We start from the raw sequence: 20,135 nt of genomic DNA, 5'->3' as shown, positions 1-20,135 counted from the left end.
AAGCCTGCTCCATCATTCAGTAAGACCACAGATGATCTGATCTTGGTCTCAACCCCATCTTCCTCCCTGTTCCTCATAACCTTTAAATCTGTCCATCTCAGCCTTGAATATATTCAGTGAGAAACCTCCACTGCTCTCTGGGTAGAAAATTCCAAAGATTCCTGACCTTCAGAGAAGAAATTCCTCCTCAGCTGCACCTTAAATGTAACATTTAAGATTTAATGGCCAAGAATGCATATAGTATGAAGGTCCATAGCTACAAATACAACCTCAGAATCCCATATCTCTCATTTTTCAGCCTCCTTAATAAATGGACTTATGTAAAGAACAAAACTAATTCATAAGGACATTGTGAGTATATTGATACATTTGAAAGGATTCTAGAATTTTGCTCCATGATTTGTAATAAAATTGGATTTACAGCACTGAATGCTTTTAGTTTGAACATTTTATTCTTAAAGTGAGTCATGCCTCTTTAAATTCAAGATTTTACTAAGAATCCTATTAATGTGAACCACTTATTTTTTGTGTTTAAGCAGTGAGTTCTGATGATGTCATTAAGGGTATTCATTCAGCAGATTTACTTGTTCTGAAAGTATATTTATTTTAGTTTCCAATGAATACCTTCAATGACGCAGGGAGTTGAAGTCCCTATGCATTTATTCAGCCTTGATTCCTTGATGGTGTTTTTTGAAAAATTAATTTACGGAATGTGGCCTTCACTGGCAAGGCCAGCATTTATTGCCCATCCCTAATTACCCTTGAGAAGGTAGTGCTGAGCTGCATTCTTGAACTGCTGCAGCCCCTATGGTATAGGCACACCCACAGTGCTGTTAGAGAGGGAGTTCCAGGATTTTAACCCAGCGACAGTGAAGGAATGGCAATATATTTCCAAGTCAGGATGGTGAGTGGCTTGGAGGGGAACTTCAACTTGGTCGTGTTCTCATCTATCTGCTGCCCCTGTCCTTCTGGATGGCAGCGGTACTAAAAACAGAAAATGCTGGAAAAACTCAGCAGATCTGGCAGCACCTGTGGAGAGAGAAACAGAGTTAACGTTTCGAATCTGTGTGACTCTTCACAGCTCGTAGATGCTGTCAGACCTGCTGACTTTTTCCAGCATGTTCTGTTTTTATTTCATACTTCCAGCACCCGCAGTATTTTGCTTTCATCTTGCATGGTGGCAGTCATGGATTTGGTTGGTGCTGCGTAAGGAGCCTTGGTGAGTTTCTGCAGTGCGTCTTGTAGATGGTACACACTGCTGCTGTTCGTCGGTAGTGGAAGGAGTGAATGTTTGTGGAAGGGGTGCCAATCAAGTGGGCTGCTTTGTCCAGGATGGTATAAAGCTTCTTGCGTGTTGTTGGAGCTGCACTCATCCAGGCAAGTGGGGAGTATTCCATCGCACTCCTGACTTGTGCCTTGTAGATAGTGGACAGGCTTTGGGTAGTCAGGAGATGAGTTACTCACCACAGGATTCCTAGCCTCTGACCTGCTCTTGTAGTCACAGTATGTATATGGCTAGTCCAGTTCAATTTTTGGTCAATGGTAACCCCCAGGATGTTGATAGTGGTGGATTCAGTGATGGTAATGCCATTGAATGTCAAGGGGCGATGGTTAGATTCTCTCTTGTTGGAGATGGTCATTGCCTGACACTTGTGTGGTGCGAACATTACTTGCCATTTGTCAGCCCAAGCCTGGATATTGTCCATGTCTTGCTGCATTCCTTGATGGTGTTGAGCATCTTATGAAGCCGGTGATTTGTCAACTATTACCCATCCACCTATCCCCACTAAAAGACAGCATTGCTCAAAAAAATCAAAACAATAATCAATGTGGATCTTAATTTAACTTTTTTTGAAATAGTCATGTATGAAATTCTCTTTAAATCTACAAATTTCTGTACTTTGTTATACATAGTTGCACTAGGCAAAATTAGAAGTGGAAATCGGTGAGATTTCCTGCTTTTGAACATGTTACAGTGATCACTGCAGAAAGTGCACATTTGTGGACTTTTCAGTAGGACAGGACTAGTTTGGATTGTGATGCCACATGGGGTCATATTCTCAGCCAACACTAATTACTTTGAACGTTCATGGCCCATTTAACAAACTCAGTTCAGTAGTCATGACCTTCAGGAGAAAGCTTAGAAAACTTATGGATAAAGGAATTTTTTTGAATCTGTATACTTGGTTGTTTTCAATCAGCAATACAAATGTCTGCCATTAGCTTTATATCGTTCCATTACTTGAATTGCAAAATGGTTTACCTCACTCATTACCTCACTCAAATAAAATTGTCTCTCTTCTAGGGTTGTTGGACCATGATTCCTGCATTCCCACCTCGTTGGAACTCAAAATGAGAATGATCTTGGGCTGTGCCTCAAGGTCTGCTGTACGATTCATTCCCCCGGGTAGATTCCTGTTTACTTTAGCTAACTGGAGTAAGTTTTGGGTTTCTGGCTCTCATCATTCTTTGATTGTATGTTAGACTCCAGGAAAAATTGGTTACCTTGGCCATAAATATGACGTACAATCGGACTGTGAGGATTTCATCCTCCTCCATGCAAGGTTATTGTTTGGAAAATGCTTTCAATTCTTTCCATGTTCAGTTATTTCCACGCTTCTTTCAGGGTTCAGGGTTCATTCAGGGTTTCCTTGTAAGCTTGAAGATATTCCCAAGAAGATTGTTTTTAAAAAGATTGTGAAGTACATGTACCGTTGAAAGAATTGTGGGATATCATGCAGATTGGTTTAGTAGTTTCGTGGTTATGTTATTGGTAGTAGTTTGAGAATTTGATTTTTTTTAAAATCTGGAAATAAAAAGCTGGTATTAGTAAAAGTGATAATGAAGCTGCCAGATTGTCTTAAAGACCAAGTTGATTCATTAATGTTCTTTAGGGAAGGAAACCTGCTAATGTTACTAGCCTGTCTACTAGTCTATATGTGACTCCAGCCCCGCATCAACATAGTTGATTCTTAACTGACTGAACAAACCACTCCAACAAAAACAGAGTGCTGTAAAAACTCAGGTCTAGCAACCCCGAAGTTCCGAAGAAGAGTCGTATTAGATTTGAAATGTTAACTCTCACTCTCTCTCTCTCTCTCTCCACAGATGCTGCCAGACCTGCTGAGTTTTTCCAGCACTTTGTTTTTGTTTTGGATCTCTAGCATCTGCTTTTATCTAACAAACCATTCAGTTGTATCAAACTGTTGAACCACAAGAAGACAACTCCACCGCTTTCTCAGGGCAAATAGAAATGGTTAAGAAATGCTGGCTTGCCAGCAACACCCACAAACCGAAATGAATAAAAATCTGAACTAGAAAATTTGGACCAAAGGAATAAGAAAACTGGAAAACTTTCCTACTTATAAGCAGTGAATTTGAAGCTGGCACTGCTGTCCCTTTCTGTGTAAAGTGTCCTTTAGTCACCAGCTGAAAATGTTTTTCAGCCTTGAAACAACTATGAATGAAAACTCTGACTTCAGTGTCAAACTATCAAAGTTCTGTCTTGCTGCAGCTTTGTAACAAACTTATTTAGAGTTGTGAAGTAAGATTTTTGAAGCATTGAACAGGCAGTCTTTTACAGTGAATACCTCTCTATCAAGAGCAATGATTTAAGGGGTAAAGGGTTGGAAATGCTATTAATGAGATTCTGCCCTCGGCTTAATTCTCCTCCCTGCTTTTCTGTATTTTCTTTTAACTATTGTTACACCCAATAAAATACTTCTGCTCCTACGTCTTATGGTCTAATTGCAGTCTGTCAAATGAGGGATTGAACTGAGACCTTCACTTAAGTGTTTCTTCAAGTGTTATTTCACTATCTTTTCCCCCAAAAGAAACAATTTAAACAGTGTATATGTGAGCAAAATTAAAAATCTGGACACGAATGATATTTAAGCACTTAGAGAGTGCCTAAGCTTTGGTTCTTACTGACCTGTTCCTAGAGCTGCTTTTGTCCTCAGGTGAAGCTGAATCTACAAATCTTCTGCAGGGCTTAGAAAAATTTATTTAACAGCACCAATGTTGAGAGCCTGGATCCTGGAATCCAGATTTAAAAACCAGTACAAAAATAGCTAAAGTCTGGTATTAGATTAACAGAGTATGAGGCTCGATATCTGACAAAAGGAATCTATTATGAATAAAAACAGAAAATGCTGAAAGCACTCAGGTTCTGGCAGTATCTGTGGAGAAGGAAATAATGTTAATGTTTCAGTCCTGTGACCTTTCATTGGATCAGTTCTGATGCAAGGTCATAGACTTGAAATGTTATCTGTTCTCTCTCTATAGATACTGCCAGACCTGCTGAGTACTTCCAGCATTTTCAGTTTTTATTTCAGATTTCCAGCATCAGCTTTTATAAAAGGAAACTATTCCTGTGCAGTTTCTTAAACAATGTGATGGGCTTCCCCCATTGTCAGATTAAATAATAATCTGCCAGCACAAATGGAATCAAACTGATCTAATGAAGAATTTTCTATTTGCTTTTTTATCCTAACCTGACCTATGAACTCTCTGTTCTCTTTAGGTTTCCCAGTTTCTTAAATCTTTAACTGAGCACGCACCTTCACAGTCCTGGTACTCTCCTTGCTCTATGGTCTTTAATAGAGAGTGCTCAAGCTAAGTGACATGAAGATGGAAGCAGCAGAGAAGACAGACTTCTCATCCCAGGATGGTCTGGAGGAAGCTGAGACTTCAACAAAAGGTATTGAGACAAAAGTTGGTGACACCAGCAAGGTAGATGATGGGACATTTCAGAAAGAGACCTCAACAGCCAAATTGAGAAAAGAAGACCATAACCGTCCACCAAAACTAAGTGGGCTATCTACTGAACCTTGTTTGTTGATGGAACTTGGGCAAGACTCTTCTGAATCCCAGCTTCCGTCTGCAGACAGCGATAAGCAAACAACTGGCCGAACCTATGACAGTGACTCTTCAAATCAGTGTATGGTTTCCCCTTCTTCCAGCGGTCATTTGGCAGACTCTGACACACTTTCATCTGTAGAGGAGAATGAGGCACCTCAGGTAAATGTGGCTGTGGACGAGGATCCTTCAGGAGGATCTGGTCCTGCAGTCGGCAGAAAATCACGACGATCCAGGTCTGAGAGTGAAACATCAACCATGGCTCCTAAAAAGAATCGCTCATCAAATGACAAGCAAAACGGCCGTGTTTCAAAGGTTAGAACCCAGAAGCAAAAGGAACGGATACGATTGCTACGGCAGAAACGTGAAGCAGCAGCTAGGAAAAAGTACACGTTGCTGCAGGACAGCAGTACGAGTGATAGTGACTTGACGTGTGACTCCAGCACAAGTTCATCAGAGGATGAGGTCTCTGGAAATGGCAAGAGGACGATTAGTGCAGAGATTCCAGGTATTTAGAACATTCTTTACAACAATGATTAAAAATCCATGAAAGAGAAAAACGGTACCTGGGTGACCTGTCTAGTTTTTCATTTAACTTTCCTCCTGACTTTAGGTGACTGCTTTAGAAATAAAATATAATTTCTTAACCTGTATATTGCTTTATATCAGTTTGTATTAAATAATGTTATTTATAACCGCTTAGCCATTCAGTTTTGCTTTCCTGTTCCATAAATAGAACGTATGAAAATCTGGAATGAGGAAAAGCTACCCAGACCCACTCCTTCAAGAGTTCATGCTCTTTCATGGTTCCCTAACACCACTGTTTTCTTTTCATCTCCTTCAATACATACCAGATTCCTTTCCCTACATCCCTTGGGGGAAAAACAAGTAGTACTATTGCTATGAGCCTCAATCTCCCTTCACATGTTTGATAAAGCAACAGCGCTTTGGCTTTTGATGAGTGAAGTACATGTAAAATGGCACCATTGTTTAACAAATACTTTGACTTTGTAAGCAAGCATCTAAATTATGTTGATTATATGTAGTACCATTCTAATGCTTTCTGTGCAGTTGAAAGGAAGATCATTTTGCTCTATGGTATAAAATAGTAAAAGCCAAAGCCTCAGTTGGATGCAAGATGTGTAAAAAGTACTTTTGGGGAATAGAAGAGTGATGGTTTTAATTATTTCTCTTACAAATTGCAATGCAGTAGAACTTTACTAATAATCTCACTGATAAAGTAATTGACTTGAGCATTTTCTTAGAGAGCTTCTACTTGCTGTATACAATTGCCCTCTAGAGCTTCTACTTGCTACATACAATCACCCACTAGATGGTTAAATTTGTGAAAACATAACCTCATACACAATTTTAAACAATTACGCCACTCCTGGGGTTAGATTTTGAGTCACAGTAAGGTGGTGCATTAGTATAAATTTATATCTACAACTGGCTTTAGGCTGTGGGGAAGTAGAAATTAATTGTTACCTCTGTAGGAATGCCTGGATCACCACATTTAATGGTAAACTAGTAGCTAGTGTTAATTTGCATTGCTTGTAAAACAAATACCTTAACACTGACATTTTGTTACTCAGAATAGGCAGCACTGCAAACTTGATGACGTCAGGTTGTTGACACTGATTGACATTGTGGTGCAAAATCAATTTACGATTTGCTCTGATTTTGTGTCCACTATTGCACCAATGATGAGTGGCAGTACAGAGCAGAAATTGAGTTTTATTTCTATAAATGACAAATGAAATCTGGGTGAGTGTCATGAATGAGATATGTTTAAAGCTCAGGTGTGTGCTATTGCTTACAATGTGGCATTAGCTTAGATTGATCTATCCTGTGTGCATGAAAAAATACATCTATGTTTTAAAATAGCTTTAATTTTAGTGCATTTGACCATGGCAGGATTCTGACTATTAATTTGCACCTTACGGCACCATATTAGTTTGATCACCAGAACAGGCAGGATGAATTTGAATGTAAGTATAAACAAAAATATAGCTCAGTGAGCTTATCCATTTAGTAACTATGTCAAGCAGACCACAAATGTCTCATGCTTGAATTCTAATCCATGTTGACTTAGCTGTTCTCAGCTTGGCCAGAAGATTTTTACAATAAGCTGCAGCATCCCTGGGTTCGAGAAGGGAAAGTTGTTCCTGTTCCATGTTGAAATACTCACGTTTGCATATCAAGCACATAGTGGAGGAAGCTCGGATGTTCATAGAGTCTTTTATAGCACAGAAAGCAGCTATTTGGCACATTGAGTCTATGTTGGAAGTTATGCCCCCTTTGTTAACTGTTCACACAAATAGTGCTGGCTTTTTGAGTTATCCCAACAAAGCAATGATACCTTTAAAAGCAAAGTTCAGGGAAGAAAATTGACGAGGTGGAAGAAGTATTCATTGAGTGTTCGTGTAAAAACACCATGGAAAGCTCTCACTGAGATATTCTTTTTGTTATTGTGAGCAGCATGAAATGATGGAAAGCATTGATGTTTTGTCTCTGTGCTCCAAGCTTACTTCAACATAGGCATGACACCAAAACATTTTGTTTGATTGGGAGAGCATTCAAGAGTGCTTAGTTCTTTAAATTTAGTTTTAATATGGAAAATATAGAAGAAAGGGTGTGGAGATTTTTTCAAGAGTGTTATGAAGCCAGATTTGTCCCTGTAGGTGGGATTATTGCTTTTAGATTTTAATTACACCCAAATTTTCAAAATGCAATAATACCCAACTATCTTAAGTTATTTTTCCCACTGAATCATTGCCATTTTTTTCAATTTGTGTGAGCTTGGTTTCGTAAGCAGACTTGGTGAGTGGGCAAGAGCATGGCAGATGGGATATAATGTGGAAACATGTGAGGTTATCCACTTTGGTAGGAGGAACAGATACACAGAGTATTTCTTAAATGGTGTAGATGTGCAAAGGCACCTGGATGTCCTTGTCAATAAGTCACTGAAAGCAAACATGCAGGTGCAGCAGGCAATTCGGAATGATAAAGGTATGTTGGCCTTTATTGCAAGAGGGTTTGAGTACAGGAGTAGTAAAGTCTTGCTTCAATTGTATAGAAGCTTGGTTAGACCACACCTGGAGTAGTGTGTGCAGTTTTGGTTCCCTTACCTTAGGAAGGATATTATTGCCATAGAGAGAGTGCAACGAAGGCTCACCAGACTTGTTCCCAGGATGGTGGGACTGTCCTATGAAGAGAGACTGGTTCTGTATTCTCTAGCGTTTTGAAGAATGCGAGGTGCTCTCATAGAAGCCTACAAAATACTTACAGGACAGACAGGGTAGATACAGGGGAGTCTAGAACCAGGGGATACAATTTCAAAATCAGAGGAAGCCACTTAGGATCGAGATGAGGACAAATTTTTTTACTCGGAGGGTTGTGAATCTTTGGAATTCTGTGTCCCAGAGGGCTGTGGAAGCTCAATCACTGAGTATGTTTAAAGCAGAGATTGACAGATTTCTAAATGCCAATGACATAAAGGGATATGGGGATAGTGTGGGAAAAAAGATTTGGAGTGGATGACTGGCCATGATTGTATTGAACGGCAGAGCAGGCTTGATGGGCTGAATGGCCTACTCCTGTTCCCATGTTTTTCAAACAGTGCTGTGGGATCTTTCTCATCCACCGAATAGGCAGATGATCCTCAGTTTAAAATTTTATCTAAAAGGTAGCACATTTCACGATGCAGCTCGGCCTCCGGAATGTAATGAAATAGCAGCCTCGATTATGTGTGGCAGTCATGTGGCTTGAACCTGAGTTAGGTGAGAGTTCTACCAATTGAGTCAAGCCAGTAGAATACATTGTATGTAGAAGAGGTTAGGTTTGCTGGTCTAAATGACCCTTTAATGACACAAAATTTAATGATTTCTGGAGGGGGTGCAGAGGAGATTTACCAGGATGTTGCCTGGGATGAAACATTTAAGTTATGAAGAGAGGTTGGTTAGACTTGAGTTGTTTTCGTTGGAGCAGAGAAGACTGAGGGGTGACCTGATCGAGGTGTACAAGATTATGAGGGGTGTGGATAGGGAGCAGCTGTTCCCCTTAGTTGAAGGGTCAGTCACGATGGGACATAAGTTCATGGTGAGGGGCAGGAGGTTTAGGGGGGATGTGAGGAAAACATCTTTTACCCAGAGGGTGGTGACGGTCTGGAATGCGCTGCCTGGGAGGGTGGTGGAGGCGGGTTGTCTCACATCCTTTAAAAAGTACCTGGATGAGCACTTGGCACGTCATAACATTCAAGGCTATGGGTCAAGTGCTGGTAAATGGGATTAGGTAGGTAGGTCAGGTGTTTCTCACGTGTTGGTGCAGACTCGATGGGCCGAAGGGCCTCTTCTGCACTGTGATTCTATGACTTTGACACCCAAATAATCTGTTCAGACATGTTGGTTTCCAGATAAGTTATTCCATTTTGCATTTGTTATAATCTTGATTTATATTGAGTTATTGCAGAAGGAGTATCTATTTTTGAAAAATGTACTCATTCCAATTTTTTTTAGTTTTACAAAAGATTAGTTTTTTAATACATAAAACTTAATTTTCAAAAGTGTGTATTCATTGTACATTCTGATTTCTATGAAGCTTGGAGGAATGGTGCTTTAGTATGTTAATATGTAAATGTTTCTTCACGTGGTTCCATCTGCAGATGGGGGCATTGTGAGTTTAAAGGTTAAAGCATTTGTTTGCAGCTTCATTTGGGTCAGGGAGCCTGCATAGTTGTCATATTGATTGTCTTGCATGTGTGTGGTTAGTTCACCCTTGCAAGATCTACTGAAAGATTGTACTGAGTGAACCTTCAACCTGTATCTAGCTCAAAGACAGGCTGAAGTTAAAAAATTGATACACCCATTTCTTGTCGTACTTAAATTTATAAAAATTTGTGGAGAGAGAAACAGAGTTAATGTTTCAAAGTTGAATATGACTAATTTCCAGGATGGAAGGGTGAGAGAATGAATGACAAAAGGGATAATGGTGCAAGGCAGAGAGGTGGTAAAGGGACAAGAAAATGAATAAAAGATGTGTCTGTAGGAGGCGTAGATAAGGAAAAAACAGGATCACCATCACCAGTTGCTGTTCAAAAACAAAAATACAAAGAGAACAAAAGAAAACATGGGCAGAGGTTATGATCTAAAATTGTTGAACTTAATGTTCAGACCTGAAGGCTGTAAAGTGCCCAGTCTAATGATGAGGTGCTGTCTGAGCTTCATTGGAACAGTGTAGAAGGCCGAGGTCAGAGTAGGAATTAAAATATCAGGCGAAAGCCCTTGCTCACAGCTGATCTGCTCAGTGTTGGATTCAATGGTTGTAATAATTATTCAAAGGTTTTCTGTTTCCTCTGTTTCATTTCTGCTGCTGCTGGCCTGTTTTTGCCATTTGGATTTATTTCAGCTACTGTGGTTTAGATACTTGGAAAGGAATACAGTTTTATATACAGCAGAGTGAGAGAGAAACCGATTTTCTTCTTGGTTACTTCACAAGGCAGTAATATCCTTTAATAAATATCAGGTCATGTTCTTGCTGCCTTGAAACATCTTTTGAAAATGTTGTGAGCTATATTCTGATTTATATTTTTGTAGAAAGACAATACTGGCAAGTGATTACAATTAATCTAATTTCTATCTCCGGTTATAGTTGTGAACTGCTGCCACAGTTTGGCTTTAATGGATTCCCTCGGTCATAATCTGGTTTTGTAATTTATTTCTAGGCATTTTGTTTTGCTGCAATATGTTTTCGTCTCAAGTGTTCAGACCTAGGACTTAGCTTTCATAGTATGCAGGTAAAGTCCATGACATAATCAACGAGCTTGTAACCCCATGTCCTCTCCATCATTGGCGAGTTCCACCTCCCTAACATAGCCTGCATCTACAGCTGAAGGCCACTTGCTGTTAAAACCCTCGTCAGTGCCTTTGACATTTCCTTGTTGTGCCCCCCCACCTCCATTTTATACCCTCCACAAAGATCAACTTATCCAAAATCCTATTGCCCATATCCTATACTGCACCAAATCCCACACTGAGCTTCAAACCTATCTTTACTGACACTAATAGCATTCCAAAGTTCTAAATAATCAAGGGGCAAAAGTGGGGAGGAAATAAATACAATAACTATCACTAGAGAAAAAGTACGAGGGAAACAAATGGGGCTAAAGGCCGATAAGCCCTTTAGCCTAATGGGTTGCATCCTAGGATATTAAAGGAAGTAGCTACAGAGATAGTGGATGCACTGGTAGTAATCTTCCAAGAATCCTTAGATTCTGGAAAAGTCCCAGAGGATTGGGAAACTGCCAATGTAACACCCTTATTCAGAAAGGGAGGGAGACAAAAACCGGTTAACTATAGGCCAGTTAGCTTAATATCCATCATTGGGAAAATGTTAGAGTCTATTATAAAGGATGTAATAGCAGAGCATTTAGAAATGCATTATCTTATCAAGCAGAGTCAGCATGGCTTCATGAAGGGGAAATCATGCCTGACAAATTTATTAGAATTCCTTGAGGTGACAAGCAGGATAGATGAAGGGGAGCCAGTAGATGTAATATATTTGGATTTCCAAAAGGCATTCGATAAAGTACTGCACGTAAGGCTACTTAATAAGATAAAAGTCCATGGTGTTGGGTAGTATATTAGCATGGATAGTGGAGTGGCTAATTAACAGAAAACAGACAGTTGGGGGCATTTTCAGGAAGGCAACCTGTAACTAATGGAGTGCCACAGGGATCAGTGCTGCGGCCACAATATTTACAATATATATTAATGACTTGGATGAGGGAAGTGAATGTACGATAGCCAAGTTTGCAGATGACACAAAAGTAGGTGGGAAGGCAAGTGGTGAGGATGACACAAAGGGATATAGACAGGTTAAGAGAGTAGGCAAAAACTTAGCAGATGGAATATAATGTGGGAAAATGTGAGGTTATGCACTTTGGCAGGAAGAATAGAGAAGCTGAATATTATTTACATGGAGAAAGACTGCAGGAAGTTGCAGCACAGAGGGATTTGGGGGTCCTTGTGCATGAATCACAAAAAGCTAGCATACAAGTTCAGGTAATAGGGAAGGCAAATGGAGTGTTGGCCTTTATTTCAAAGGGAATGGAGTATTAAAATGGGGAGGTCTTGCTGAAACTATATGAGGCACTAGTTAGACCACACCTAGAATACTATGAACAGTTTTGGTCCCCTTATCTAAGGGAAGATATACTGGCATTGGAGGCAGTCCAGAGAAGGTTCACTAGGTTGATTCTGGGTATGGAGGGATTTTCTTATGAGGAGAGATTGAGTCGTTTGGGCCTGTACTCACTGGAGTTTAGAAGAATGAGAGGCGATCTTATTGACACATACAAGATTCTTAGGGGGCTTGACAGGGTAGATGCTGAGAGGTTGTTTCCCCTTGTGGGAAAGTCTAGGACCAGAGGGCATAACCTCAGAGTAATGGGGCGCCCATTTAAAACAGAGACGAGGAGGAATTTCCTCTCTCAGAGAGTAGTGAATCTGTGGAATTCTTTACCGCAGTGGGCTGTAGAGGCTGGGTCAGTAAGTATATTCAAGGCTGAGATATACAGATTTTTAATCAGTAAGGGAATCAAGGGTTATGGGGAAAAGGCAGGAAACTGGGGTTTAGGATTATCAGATCAGCCATGATCTCATCGAATGGCGGAGCAGACTCAGTGGGCCAAATGGCTTACTTCTGCTCCTACATCGTATGGTCTTATATGGCCCTTTAATGCTTCAAATTTAAAATACTAAATCTTATCTTCTATACCTCCATGGTCTTGTCTCTTTTTCTCTGATTCTTTGGCACACAATTGACAATTGTCCTTTCGGTACCTGGATCTTGCTCTCTGCAATTCACTCCCTAAATCTCTCTGCATCTGTTCCTTGGTTTTGCCCTCTGCAGATTTTTAGTCATCTACTAATTTATCTTCAGTGCTTTTCTTTCACCCTTTGGGTCATTTTTCTATGTCGAAGATACTATTTGAATGCAAACCATTGTAATACTGTCTTTAAATGTATTATTTGTTTGGTTCAGAGTTTATTTTGAACTTTCTACTACAGGGAGTGGTTAAAGTGAATACTGTAGTATAAATGTATTTAAGGGTAAGCTAGACAAGCATTTGAGGGAGAAAGGAATAGATGGCTATGATGATAGATGAGAGAAGATGGGAGGAGTTGTGAGTGAAGCATAAATACTGGCATGGACTGTTTGGGCCAAATGGCCTGTTTCTATGCCTTATATTCCATGTAATCCAATGTAAACTAATTGAGAGTGGGAAGGTTAGTTGTATGCCTGTCAGTGTTCATAATTGGGCCAGAATTTATTGTCAAAATAATGGTAAGGTTGTGCACTAGTATCTAAAAGTCGCTATCCAAGATGCACTGTTCCACCATTGACTTTGTGAAATCAGCATCTTGCTGCCTACCTCACCACCGAAATGCATTGAATGGCATGACGTTGTTGCACTTACGCGGTAGATACAAACCAAAGCTACCACAAGAAGTTGAGCCATGTCATTTCAAGTTTAATTATGTGAGAAGTGTTAATTACTGCCAAACAACCTCTGGCAGTGAAAATTAACTATCACAAGTATGGAATTGCATTCTTTCAGATTTTAGCTGTTAGAGGTTTTCAAAAAGTCAAATTTAACATTTTTCAAAATAGATTCTCCTTTCTCTCTTCCAACCTCAATCCAATTTTTCTTTACCCTCCCCCCATCTGATTTGACGTTGAATTCACCCACTCTAATTTCCATTTTCTTAGTCTCTATGCTGTTTATTTCACAATCTTTCAATGTGATATGTTAGGGATGGCCCCTTGCCCTGTTTACTCAGTCCCAGATGCCCTGTTCCCCTCGCTGTGATGTTATCAACTCATGCTTCTGGAATTTGGCATGCAAATTTAATTTTAAAAAATTAAAACGTGAAAAGGCATGTCTAACTGACAGGTGCCTTTAGAGGTCCTGCTACAATAAATTATTGCCCAATATGAACTGAAGTAAAACTTTTAATCTGTTTGTTTAAAAAAAATTGCTTTGCCTTGTTAGTTCTCAGTGAAGGGCAGAGGCAAGCCATGACTCTCTAAAACTCAGTTTATACTTGCAGTTTTATACTGTGGTATGTTCCTCCCTCTGCTCCCTTGGCCCTCTCACCCCCCATACACCTTCAGACCCTCCCTACACTACACACCCTCCAACTGTTTTTTCCATCTCTGATTTATTTTACTTCATATTTTCCCCTCCATGTCACTACTGCTGTTTAATTTGATTTTTCTTTTCTCTCTCTCTTTTCTCTCATTTTCTCATTCATTCTTTCTTTTCCTCATTTCTCATTCATTCTTTCTCAATAAGAATGGTGGCAATCAAAGGAACATTTTGTAACAAATATATATATGATCGTATGTATGTATGTTCTTATGACGGTGATGATAAACCTTTTCTTCCAGAGGGTCGTTAGTCTGTGGAACTCTCTTCCCCAGAGAACAGCGGAGGCAGGGTCATTGATTATTTTTAAGGCTATGTTAGATAGATTCTTGATTGACAAGCTAGTCAAAGGCTATGGGGGTAGACACGCAAGTAAAGTTGAGGCCACAATCAGATCAACCATGATCTTATCAAATGGCGGAGCAGGCTCGAGGGGCTGAATGGCCTACTCCTCCTAATATGTATATTCGTATCTAGATTGGACATGATCTCAAACTTGTATCAAACCAATTACCCTCCCCTGTGAGTTCTTTAAAATCTAAACCACGAAATGATGTGTGCATACCTGGATTAATGTACTATCTGGGACAAGAAAAACCTTGATGAGGCTGTACATGACAGGCCATAAACTAACCTTAAAAAGTGCCAGGAATTATTGGTAAAACCTACAAAATGACTTGGGGGCGAAAAATAGGCAGCTTTGACTACTAAAATAAAAGCAAAATACTGTGGTCGCTGGAAATGTGAAATAAAAGCAGAAAATGCTGGAAAAACTCAGCAGGTCTGACAGCATCTGTGGAGAGAGAAACAAGAGTTAACATTTTGAGTCTGTGTGACTTCAGAGCTTTTGAGTATTAGTTAGAGAACCATTGGGCTTGGAGAAGGGGAGAATACTGAATGGAATGCTTCATGAATTCAGACCTGCACTGTTACTAATTTATGAAAACCTGGGACAGGAGTGTAAACCAATTTCTAAAGTGGGCTTAAATCCAGAATTTGATTTTTGAACCCTACTATTCACTGAGGTGAGGTTTTGAGGCAGGCCTAAGAGTTGAAGGAGTTATGATTGGGAAACCCAGAAGTGCACTGAATGGTGTGGAGTTTTAACTCCACATTGTCCGTGCATTTTTAAAAAAAAAAATGCTTCCTGGGGCCCAAGAAGCTTAGCTATCTTTGGTTACAAATGGAAACCCTGTAAAAATGGAAGCAAGTAGCCTCCTTAAAGGTTTCCATGACCATTCTTCCTCCTGGGAGCGGCTTGGGATCTTGCCACTCATTCTGCTTCTATTAAAACCGGAAATGGGTGGGTGTAACGCAGTTTGGGTCCCTGTTCCAGATTTTTAACATCTCAATATTGCATCCAACCCAATCCTACTTTTGGGGGTTAAAATTACCACCTTGATGTGTGTACACCTGAGCTATGATAACGTTTACCCCAAGTCTCCAAGTCCAAGAGAGTACTTGTACTGTAACAAAAGCTAAATCACCCCAGGAATTGGGGTTTCTATGGAATTGTTCACAACATTAATTTAGATCAGTTGCTAATTTGAGTATAGATGATGTCATTGTATCAACAACTTGCATTAAAAGGCACAACATAAATGCAAAAAATGCCCCCCTTGCTTCAGAAGCAGTGGTAAGGAAAACCAATGTTGAGCCAGATGGGCAGCTTTATATGCCAGCCTACAAAATTTGAAGTAGCTGACAACTGAAGAACAGTTCTGAGGAAAGGCAGAGGACTAATGCAACCCATCCCATAATAACTAAATAAGTTAAATTTGCACTCCAAAATTCAGTCTAATTGCATGGCTTCTTAAGTCACATACCAAAAGAACTAGTTACAATGGGAATGCAAAGGGCATTTGAAATTGTGACTTGTGCTTTAGCTGTACTTAGAAATTTCCATCAGTTGTACTGTTGGGGAGGGAGGAACCTGAAGCACACAAAAGTGGAAATTTATGGACTAGACGTAGGAAAGGCTGGGTAGGTTCTGGATATGAGCGTGTGATCTATAATAGTGACCAATATTCCCTGCACGATAATTGAGAACCTAGGCGCATGGGTTTGTGCTTGGCTTTATTTATTTATTTGTTGAGGGTAGTGTATTGAGATGGATAGAAAACTGGTTGGCAGACAGGAAACGAAGAGTAGGAATAAACGGGCCTTTTTCCGAATGGCAGGCAGTGACTAGTGGGGTACCGCAGGGATTGGTGCTGGGACCCCAGCTATTCACAATATATATTAATGATTTAGATGAGGGAGCTAAATATAATATCTCCAAATTTGCAGATGACACAAAGCTGGGTGGGAGGGTGAGCTGTGAGGAGGATGCAGAGATGCTTCAGGGTGATTTGGACAAGCTGAGTGAGTGGGTAAATGCATGGAAGATGCAATATAATGTGAATAAATGTGAGGTTATCCACTTTGGTAGCAAAAACAGGAAGGGAGATTATTATCTGAATGGCTATAAATTGAGAGAGGGGAATGTGCAACGAGACCAGGTGTCCTCGTACACCAGTCATTGAAGGTAAGCATGCAAGTGCAGCAGGCAGTAAAGAAGGCAAATGGTATGTTGGCCTTCATAGCCAGAGGATTCGAGTACAGGAGCAGGGATGTCTTGCTGCAATTATACAGGGCCTTGGTGAGACCACACTTAGAATATTGTGTGCAGTTTTGGTCTCCTTATCTGAGGAAGGATGTTCTTGCTATAGAGAGAGTGCAGCGAAGGTTTACCAGACTGATTCCTGGGATGGCGGGACTGACATATGAGGAGAGATTGAGTCGGTTAGGATTATATTCGCTGGAATTCAGAAGAATGACAGGGAATCTCATAGAAACCTATAAAATTCTAACAGGACTAGACAGGGTAGATGCAGGAAGGATGTTCCCGATGGTGGGGGAGTTCAGAACCAGGGGTCACAGTCTGAGGATACGAGGACTGAGATGAGGAGAAATTTCTTCACCCAGAGAGTGGTGAGCCTGTGGAATTCGCTACCACAGAAAGTAATTGAGGCCAAAACATTGTATGTTTTCAAGAAGGAGTTAGATATAGCTCTTGGGGCGAAAGGGATCAAAGGATATGGGGAGAAAGCAGGAGCAGGCTATTGAGTTGGATGATCAGCCATGATCATAATGAATGGTGGAGCAGGCCCGAAGGGCCAAATGGCCTACTCCTGCTCCTATTTTCTATGTTTCTATGTTTATTTCCTCTCTGGCATTATTTACCTCCAATTCTAATTGAATCATGAAAAACTAGTTTTCTGTTAAGTAATTTGGGCTTTCATTGGCAGAAACATAGTGCTGGAGAGTATGTCCTGCATACTGTGGTGTAGGCAGTTACCTGCTGGAGATGGTAAGAGGCTGAAATGCTGCATCTGGAGCATGTACAACATTGTGAGGTTCAGAAGACATCTCCGGCCCAGTCTCTCCTGCATATCAAGCTCCTGAGTTTCTTTAAGGTCTATTAAGGTGCCTGTCATTTTGAGTGGGTGTGTGGACATTTGCACATTCATGCACACAAACAGCTTTTAAGATATTTTGGAGTGAGACCTTTTGGGGTGAGTCCTGGAGACAATAAAAATGCATGTTTTCGTTTGCAAATGTTGATGTGAGGATCGCACTCTCAAACTGCGAATTGTTGACTATAATTGAAAAGTGAATGCAGTATTAAATTGCTTATATTTTCTCAGTTTACTTAGTCTATAATGTTAATTGTATATTAATTGTGTTTAATTGTATGCAGGTGCTGGACATTAACTGGGGATTCACTTGAACCCCCTATAATTGGGCATAGATTAAAACTGGTTGTTAGCGTTAGGAGGTGCATGCTTGTAATGTGTAACTTTAAATAAACATGAAAAGATGTAAAGATTGGCTCCACTTCCAACCTTCACCAACTGGCTTTCTGGGATAGAGCATATAAAACTAGAAGATTAGAAATTTGAAACTTTTTAAACAGAAGTATATTAAATAAAAACTGTCTCCTGTTGGGCCTAAACAGAATGTGCACAATCAAGATTTTTGATGGCATGATGTGATCTATGGGAAATCTTCATAGTTGCCAACGCATCAACCTCTTCCCACAGGAACCCCAGGACCCACTTAATGCTCCACAATGCATTACGCATTCGTATCTTGCACTGATACATGGCGCATGCATAGAGAGATGACTTGGAAGATCCCTGGGGAAGGTTTTAAGCTTCATAGTTGAACGGGGTGGTGGGGGAACTGCATATAGTGGAAACAGAGGACCAAAAGTGAGATTGTCAACTATGCACATGAGTGGAATGAAATGGTGAGCTGAATCATTTTGTGTTATTTCATTAAATATCATAATTATCACAATTCACGAACTTTAAAACAAAAAGGAATAAAATGTCCATTGCTTTGTGATGCCTCCATGGAACCATGAAGTAAGCAGATGCTGCTTGTGACTGGAAATGCAACAACAAAGATCAGTGATTTAAAAATGCTCCACTACTCTGGTACAATAAATACTTGCCCTTTTGGTGAACAAGCTAAGGGTACATAGGAGCTATGTATCTAACCTGTACATAGGGGAGGGTAGGAAGACTTTCAAAGTCAAGCTTTTATAATATGTTGAGGTTCCCAAACTAAAGACAAAATCCCCAGTATTAATTTTCATCTCTATATATTTGCTGCATTTCATGAACTGAACTAAAGATGATGCATTTTTGTTGGGAAGAGGGATGGGATTCTTATATATTGTGGACCTGTTTAACATGGAAGAAGCTACGCAGCCCCAGCAGAATAACTTTCTAGGAAATTACATGGTAGATGATCACTAAAACCACAATCTGCTATACTTAAACCTAAAAATAGAATTTTTGTCCAGTGTGTTGACATATGAAAATTGACAAAAACTTGCTTTAGGTGACTTGTGTTAAACTATTCGCCCAGTATACACCCCTGCATCGTGCCTCTTCAAATCATGTTTCTGGCTCTAACTCTGTCAAGTTTCTGTGAATGCATGACACCCATGGCAAATTATGAGCTCCATGAAAAGTTCTTTAAGAGCTAAAATTCCATTTGTCAAGGCACTTTAGCAGTAGAGTGGGCACAAGTTTAAAAACATACTGTTTACTCCAAACATGAGCCTTTGATGTCTATGGAGTGGAGTTTTGTGATTTTGAAAGGGAAAAGCACCAATAGGTTTAGTGAGGGATCTCTAAAAAGCAGTAGCCGAAAGCTCTGCCACCACTGGATGGGATGAACTAAGGGAAAGATGCAAAGAAGACAGTAAGTAGAGGAATGCATTGTTTGGGAAATAGAGCTGGAAGAAATTGCAGGGCCAAGGTGAGGAAAGGTCCAGGATGACTCTATAGTTTATCATTTTGCACTTAATATTTTGGGGATCACAAATGTAGGATTTGGATCATGGGTGACCAGGATCTAACATGGGTTAGACATATGTGCCAGAGTTTAGATCAATTTGCAGTTTATGTAGGTTGTAGGATGAAAGGCTAGCAAAGTGAAAAGTCCAGCCTGGAGGTGACAAAGGCATGTACAAGGGTGTCAGCCATGGCAGAGCTGGAAGTAAGTGGGCTTGACAATGCATAAGGTGTGAGGTTTAAGCACAGTGTTGAGCAGGAAGCCAAGGTCAAGAACAGTCTGGTTCAGCTGTGGAGAAAAATCAAAGTAGCTGTGAGAGAGTATGAGTTTCTGGTGGGACCAAAGAATGGCTTTGGTCCCCCTCAATTTTGAGTCAGTGGAAGTTATTACACATCCAAGGCATTTGAGTGCTGTAGAATTAAAATAATTTTTGTCTCCGGTGCCCCTCATTCTTTATACCCTATGGAGTATTTTTGGTTAGAAATGGTATGCGAGCTGCTTCTAGGTTTCCGCCTGCTCTGAAATGGGCTGATGGTTGATGCAAGTACTCTGGAATGACTCTCGGTAAGTGCCTGATCTAGGCATAGGTCTCCCCATGGCACCACAACTGAGATCAGTATCTCAGTACTCAGGAAATTCGAAAAAAGAAAAGTAAGCCTTGGCAAGTATTTTACTTGTGGCTTCCAAACCTCTCGAAGCATTTTCCATTAAATCA

General features: G+C 40.2%; 1 protein-coding gene across 7 annotated transcripts in view; it reads left to right on the top strand.

The window, feature by feature from the left end:
* The window catches only part of ark2n (arkadia (rnf111) N-terminal like PKA signaling regulator 2n), an 88,576-nt gene that overhangs the window by 23,053 nt on the left and 45,388 nt on the right, over positions 1-20,135 (top strand). For 4 of the 7 annotated variants that reach the window (XM_078552978.1, XM_078552969.1, XM_078552988.1 and 1 more), the window contains exon 2: positions 4,523-5,365. In XM_078552978.1, coding sequence (XP_078409104.1) covers positions 4,624-5,365 — 742 coding nt within the window. In that variant the 5' untranslated portion in view covers positions 4,523-4,623. Of the gene's footprint in view, positions 1-2,305; positions 2,438-4,522; positions 5,366-20,135 lie in introns of all 7 variants that reach the window. The other 3 variants (XM_078552998.1, XM_078552961.1, XM_078553009.1) reach the window with 1 other exon arrangement.

This window comes from Cetorhinus maximus, chromosome 1 (genome assembly GCF_964194155.1).
Source record: "Cetorhinus maximus chromosome 1, sCetMax3.hap1.1, whole genome shotgun sequence".
In the NCBI taxonomy this organism is placed as follows: Eukaryota; Metazoa; Chordata; class Chondrichthyes; order Lamniformes; family Cetorhinidae; genus Cetorhinus; species Cetorhinus maximus.
The sequence above is the reverse complement of the archived record's forward strand: the minus strand, read 5'-3'. Positions and strand labels throughout refer to the sequence as shown.